Source organism: Chenopodium quinoa, unplaced genomic scaffold (genome assembly GCF_001683475.1).
Source record: "Chenopodium quinoa cultivar QQ74 unplaced genomic scaffold, ASM168347v1, whole genome shotgun sequence".
Taxonomy (NCBI): domain Eukaryota; kingdom Viridiplantae; phylum Streptophyta; class Magnoliopsida; order Caryophyllales; family Amaranthaceae; genus Chenopodium; species Chenopodium quinoa.
The window spans coordinates 1,076,139-1,083,652 of record NW_018742329.1 but is presented as its reverse complement, the minus strand read 5'-3'; the positions used below and the strand labels follow the sequence as shown (position 1 = coordinate 1,083,652).

The 7,514-nt window shown below is 31.3% G+C and overlaps 1 protein-coding gene across 1 annotated transcript; it reads left to right on the top strand.

Moving 5' to 3' along the window:
* The first annotated feature begins 3,475 nt into the window (after nt 1–3,475).
* On the top strand, nt 3,476–7,285 carry LOC110689858 (eukaryotic translation initiation factor 4E-1-like). The gene is made up of 5 exons (XM_021866694.1): nt 3,476–3,924; nt 5,859–6,024; nt 6,104–6,229; nt 6,810–6,875; nt 6,959–7,285. Exons 1-5 carry the CDS (start codon nt 3,662–3,664, stop codon nt 7,007–7,009), a joined length of 672 nt encoding a protein of 223 aa, XP_021722386.1. The 5' UTR covers nt 3,476–3,661; the 3' UTR covers nt 7,010–7,285.
* Nucleotides 7,286–7,514: the final 229 nt, after the last annotated feature.

Sequence of the window (7,514 nt, the reverse complement as noted above, 5' to 3'; positions counted from 1 at the left end):
GAGATAAACTTGAATTTTCTCATATTTATTTTTACTTCTTTGTTTTTTTTTTTAAAAAAAAATCCTTATTTTCATGCTACATTAGTATATTATAATTTTTTTTAAAGATAATTGTGTTATTATATTATACTCCATATTTTATATTATATTAATATTATGGATTTATGAGTGACTATTCTAAATATAATTACTCTCAATTAAGAGTACTCCATATTGTATGGTTTGCTTAAATTTTTGCTCTTCCTCAAAATTATTTAAATCTAAATAGCATTGCAATTAATAGTTATGTTTTTTTTATTTTTCTCATATGAGATACATATATCAAATATATTTAATTCAAAGAAATTTTTATAAATTGTGCATCGCACGGGGCTAATCTAGTTTGCACTGATATAGCTTCCAAAATCTAACAAACTAATTGTGTGCATTTCTTCTAACACTTCATTCTCATCCCATTTTTTAGGGGTGGGGGGGGGGGGGACAGTGTGTGTATCATTATAACTTTTTTTTTTTATCAATTTTTTCATGGTAAAAACAAATTAAATTGTTAAGAATATTAGGAGGTTGTTTATTATATAATCCTATACTTTGGTTAAGGTAGTTTCCTTGATTATAGGCTACAACTAGGTTAGATCCCGTGTCATGCACGTTGATTTTTTTTTATTGATTGAGAAATATTATAATCATAAAATAGTCAAGAAATAATAAAAGTATTTGATATTTGCAATTTTAATTGTAGCTTCCAATACACAACTAAAACAAAGTAGAAAAAAATCTTTATTGTAAAATAGGTCACTAATTATTTAAAAATATTGATTTTTGGTATATATTGCCCAATTTTTATTAGAAAGATTTGCGAATAAATCTTTTATTTTAAATATAATAAGTATTACGTGTCAATATGGAATATGTACAAAATAAAATGATTTTTGTAAATGATTTGTTTCCCTGATTAAAATATTTTTTAAAAAGAAAAAAATAATTAAGGACACACCAGGAGATGACACGTGTCATCGCTGGTGTGTCTTTTAGTATATAGTATTGATTATTTAAAAATATTGATTTTTGGTATATATTGCCCAATTTTTATTAGAAAGATTTGCGAATAAATCTTTTATTTTAAATATAATAAGTATTACGTGTCAATATGGAATATGTACAAAATAAAATGATTTTTGTAAATGATTTGTTTCCCTGATTAAAATATTTTTTAAAAAGAAAAAAATAATTAAGGACACACCAGGAGATGACACGTGTCATCGCTGGTGTGCCTTTTAGTATATAGTATTGATTGATGATGATGATTGATTGTTACAAGATAATTATATATCTAGCATATCTTTTGATTTTATCTCGTGTATTTTAGGGAAACTATTGTATTCTATATATGATTGAATAAATGAGAATAAGGGTAAGCTTTGAGTCCTTACCGATTTCTACGTGATATCAGTTGCTTAGGAATTTAAAAATTGAAAAAAACCCAAACTATATATATATCACTATCACCATGGTTGGTGACGATATGCCGCCGCCTCCTAGCTCCACCACGCATAGACACCTTTCTGTATTAACTTGGTCCTCACGACTGTCCCGGAGACTTAACTACTCCGACCTACCTTCGTGGTGAAAATTATGATGAGTGGGTCGGTGATATTTAAACCATGTTGGAGGCACACCGTAAATTTGTACCATTTAGTTTTGATTTTAATATGATAAATATGCCTTCGGTGCATTACCGTGGGCAACTATAGTTGGAAATAGTTTGGAAGATTTTCTATATCGTAAACTAGGTTAGAACCCATGCGATCACGGTTTATATAAAACATATTTTTAATTTGTACATTTTAAAAATAATTTGCAATTATACATGAATATAAATAAGAATTACGTATGTTTTGTAATTTTAAAATTTTTTATTTTCATCAAAATTATGATATAGTATCTGTTCAACGTTGTCTAATTCATAGTTCAATGTATGAGGTCATTTATTAGTGTGCTATTTAAAATTGTTTCAATTTTCTACGATAAATTGATAAGTTTTAGTTGTAATGTAGAAGCTTCCAATATTTAAATTTCAAAAAAGTTTAATGTGATAGCTCAAAAAAAAAAAAGAATAAAAAAAAAAAATGACATTGATCATCATTGCATTTAGGTGGAAATTTTTTTATTAAGAAAACAACACGTGGCCAATGGCGACGTTAGCATCTTCTGTTTTGGTAATAATTAATAGATAGTTATAAAATTTCAAACATAAACAATTACACAATGTAGAGGGATTGTATCAATCAATCGAATACTAGAAGAGTTAAGCCCCGTTCTCTTCACCTTATTTTTGCTGAACTGAAATTATTTTTATCAATTCACTATTATATTTCTTCTTTATTGTTACTGAATTATATTAAACTGAAATTATTTTTATTGAACTAAAATTATTTTTACTAAACTGAAATTATCTAGGGTCTTAACTATCTAATTTTCAATCACGCCTTTAAAACTTTCCAATTTTCTTAATTTATATACTATAAACTCTTTTTTTTTTTTTTTTTAGAGTTGTTTTTCCCTCTTCAAAATAAATCACAAAACTTCCACTTCCTACTATAATGAAAATCATTTCTAAACTTAGGTCTTTGTCATGCATTAGCACATATATACTCTAATAAATTACGTTTCAATCCATTTTTATAAGTTCAGATAATTTAAATTCTAAGAATATAAACAGAACACACTAGAAAAGGTTTTTTGTAAAAAAAAAAGGTCGAACCAAACATACTATGTGCCCAAACTCGTAAGATAGTGTTGGATTTATCAAGTCAAATCAGACTTTTCGAGCTTTGGATGTCAGTGAGGTAGACCGCTAAAGTAAATTTAAAAAATCTAAATCTCCTTTTTTTTTTTAAAAAAAATCTGTTTAAAATTCGCTTACATGTCACAATAATACTTATGTGTGGCTTACGTGGCACGATACTTGACTTAAAACTGGAATTCAAGTGTCGTTGTCTCGTGGCCTGAGTGCGAGACTGAATTTATTTATTAGCGATAGTATGATATGATACTACACCCAAATAGGTAAATTTTTTTATTATTATAACTGTGTATCACACGGGATTAACTTAGGGCCTGTTCACATTTACTTAATTTCAGTTCAGTTGAGTTGAGTTGAGTTCAGTTCAGCTCAGCTCCAATCAGTTCAGTTCAGTTCAGTTCAGCTCCAATCAGTTCATCTCTTAATTTCCCTCTCTCATAAAATATTCATTTCAACTTAGTCCAGTTTAGTTCATTTCAACTCCAATAAGTTCATTTCAGCTCAGTTCAGAAAATGTGAACAGACCCTTAGTTATGACTAAATTATTGATAGTTCAAAAGTTAGATTTTCGCGATTTCAATGTGATACGGTTAGGACATATAGTTTCAATTCTCAACACCTTTTTTATTTGGGCTCAACAATAAGAAAACGGTAGCAAGCCCAATTCTTAACAAAAATCTTTAAGTCACTCCCAAAAACAATATTCACAATTCTAATTTCCCAGAATTATAAAATCCCCATTAATTCCATAATTTCTTCTTCACTTCCATTTCAAACTCAGAAATCAATCATCAAATTTTTCTCAGAAAATCGAAAATCCCACCAAATTTGAAAGACTTTAGAGGGAGAAACAAAACTATGGCAGTAGAAGAGCTTGAGAAATCAATGGCGGCAACTGAGATTGAAGACAAGAGAGAAGACGATGATGATTTGGAGGAAGGCGAGATTATCGACGACAACTCAAATGCCGGAAAACCCAGCAAATCAATCGCAACAACTCATCCTCTTGAGAATGCTTGGACTTTTTGGTTCGATAATCCTGCTGCTAAATCCAAACAAGCTGCTTGGGGTAGCTCTATTCGACCCATTTACACTTTCTCTACTGTTGAAGAATTCTGGAGGTTTCTCTTTTTATCTTTCTTTTTCTATTTTTTTTTAATTTGATTGTGAATTTATTGAATTTGGTTTGTTTCAATCTTTTTGTGATGTGGGTGATTAAATTAGGGTTTTGATTTCGTTTTCTTGGAGAAATTTGATGTGGGTGACTGAAAATCTTTTGGGTGATTTTATTTAGTTTGATTTGTGTGTTGATTTCTTGATTAGCGTAGCAAATTGTTAATCATTAAGCTTTGATTAAGAAAACGGGAGTGTTGAATTTGTGAATTAGGGTTAATGGTTTGATTGGTTTCTATGAACAACTCGATTTCTGTGGGTATTTGATAGGATGAATAAGGGTTTCTTGCGAAATATACGGATTTTCCTGTAAGATGATGATAATATTTGGAAAGAGGGGGGGGGGGGTGGAGAGAAGAGGAGGGAAGAGAAGGCTTTAGGTATTTCATACAGATTGAATTTGCTTACCGGTAATGGTGAAGAACCATTCGTTACCGGGTTTTTGAATTTACTTGCAAGACCATATCATGGGTCTATCGGACCTTTAAAGTGACACTACTTAGGAATTATTCATTGAATTGTGGCTGTTGATGAATATTCCGTTTCTGATATCAATATTACTGATGTTCCTATATTACTTTTTGCTCATCAAAGTGCGCAACTCATACCTTTTAAATACAGGGGGTGGATGAAGTAATAGAGGTTAAATAGTGTTAATTTGCAAAGTGGTTCATGTCATAGGTTATAAAGAATTGTCTTATGTCTTTACTATCGGCATGTGGCATATTAGATTGATATTGAGAAATCTGAACTTTTGTTTGAAATTTTTTTTAGAATGAAAACAAGAGTTAGCAGCAATTTGAACATGTTGTAGAAATTAAAGTTTATTATTTCTAATTATATGATTAAGATATATCCTGAATGCGATTTCACTTAAGTCAGAGCTAGAGACTTTCTTGTTGGACTATACGAGTACCAAATTCATTTAAGTAGTAGCTAAAAACGGAGCTGGTGTGCATCTCATAACATTAATGTGAGTTGTGACCTTCATGCTGTAAATATTTACATCCTGAAGCCATTTTAATACTTGAAATATTCTGGTGCTGTGCCTTTTCCTTGATATCTTGTTTTACTGATTTGCATGGCCAGCAATGAGCATTGAAGTAGATGTTCATCTGTATAAACATATAGCATGTGTTGTGAAGGAGTTGTATTACGTTGAACTTTCCTTTTTATTATGATTGAATGACTCCTAGATGTTTCCTTTTGTTGTTCCTTGAGTGATTTACACTTTATACTGTCTGCTTCCTATACCTCATATATCTGTGTCATATTTTTTTTATGCTGTAAGGCATGTGCATGAGTCAATCAATTCCTCAAGGAAAAAGAGATAGAGGTGGGGAGGGGGGTATTCTAACCATTTTTAATAACTTTTGGCTAGATGTTGTGTATAGTAGCACTTTTGCATACTTCCTCAGTTCTGTTAATATTGCAACAAGGAGGAAATTACGCATCCTGAAACACCTTTTATATGCTAAATATCTATAATTGTGTAAGAGTAAAAATTATAAAAAGTTGATATTGTGAAAGTATTTTATGAGACGAATCCAACAAGATCCCACTTGACTATATTTTGCTTAACGTATAACTCATATTATATTGTCAAACAAGAGTGATGAATAGTGCAAAAAGTCCATTGTTGCAATATTAATAGAACGGAGGAAGTATATGCTTACCGAATACTGATATTCCTCCTGCTACTTTTTTCTGTGCCTAAGTTTGACGTATGCAAATATATCAAAATCATAGATCTTTGCATTTGTTTGCCAGATTTGGAACATCTCTGAGTCTGGAGATTCTGCTATTTTTTTTTCATTGCCTTTCTTAATTTATGACCTTCAACAATCAGCTAATGTTTGTATGATTTTTTTCCCCATTTCAGCCTTTACAACAACATACGCCATCCAAGCAAATTGGCGCCAGGGGCAGATTTTCACTGTTTCAAGAATAAAATTGAGCCTAAATGGGAGGATCCAATCTGTGCTAACGGGGGCAAGTGGACTGTTACCTTCCCAAGAGGAAAATCCGATACATCCTGGCTCTACACGGTATACTTTGAGAACCTGTTACAGTTTTTTTAAAATGCATATTTCTATATTGCTTCTGACCTAGGTGATTGATTTCCAGCTGCTGGCGATGATTGGAGAGCAATTTGATCATGGAGATGAGATATGTGGAGCAGTTGTCAATGTTAGGGCTAGGCAAGATAAAATATCCATATGGACCAAGAATGCTGCCAACGAATCTGCTCAGGTATGTCTATGCTTCTATGGCTGCACATATATATTCCTTATACTCTCTTTAATTTTCACAACACATGTGCTGGCTTAAAAGTTAGTTCTATAGTTATTGAGGAAAATTCCCTTTTACCGTGCCATAATTGTGCTTGCTGTATATTAATAGTTTGATTTTATTGAATTGGCATATTCTTAATCTCTCCTTTCCTATTTTCTTGGCTTCTTAATATTTCCTTGGGGCTGCATTCATTATTTTCTAACAATTCTATTTCTTATAATCTTTTTCTAAATTTCTTACCTTTGTTCTTTTCTCTTACTCTGTTTCCTCTACATTTGTTCTTTAACTTTCTGCAAATTTTTACATATGCGTCTCCTATTTGCAGCAAATTTGAGCGTTAAGAATTCATGATCATGAGACTTATTGGGTGCTTCTGAGAATGATTCAGTACTTACAATATATAAATTATATAATAATTAATGTTTTTTTTAATTCTTAAGTATTTCCTAATAATATCCACTGTCAACCCCCATTTGTTGATGTTTTGACGTTTTGTATCTGTTTTCGGATCATCTAAACTTCTGTTTTATTGCCACAGCTGAGCATTGGAAAACAGTGGAAAATGTTCCTTGATTACAATGAAACTATGGGATTCATATTTCATGTAAGTTGTATTTCTGTTTTTACAGTTTCTGTATCCCTCTTGTATATCTTCTGCTTAAATGACGGCTTAATGTGTACTTTCAGGATGATGCTAAGAAACACGACAGGGGTGCCAAGAATCGTTACACTTGTTGAGCTGTATAGGTGCTGTAATGGGAAGGCTTGAGAAAGCTGCTGCTTGGAGCTGGAATGCTGATTCTAGTCTTTTTGATGTAGTTCTGTTACTGAATTTCTTTTTTGATTCTAATGAAAATCTTTATTGTACTCTTGAGCTTACAAAATCTAAAGATACATGCTTATATTTTATCTGATGGGTGTTAGCATTTTAGTTAAGCCCCTTAGCTTGTATTGTATGTTCTCTCTATGATTCTTGGTTATTATGTCCAATATACTGTCAAATCATTTCATTTATTTTGCTTTTTGCTCCTTCCTGGAATCGATTAGCAGAAATTAAGCAAGCAATCACCATAATCTTAAGATTAAGGTAACGTTAGAACATAGATAAATGAGACCGTTATAAAAATATAGACTTGAGAGGTAACAAAAGCTCCAATTTTATGTACTTGGCTGACAAAATTGCTAACAAAAGAATCCTCTCGTGGAACTCGTGCAATCTCGTCAAAAATGGTTTTGATTGCGA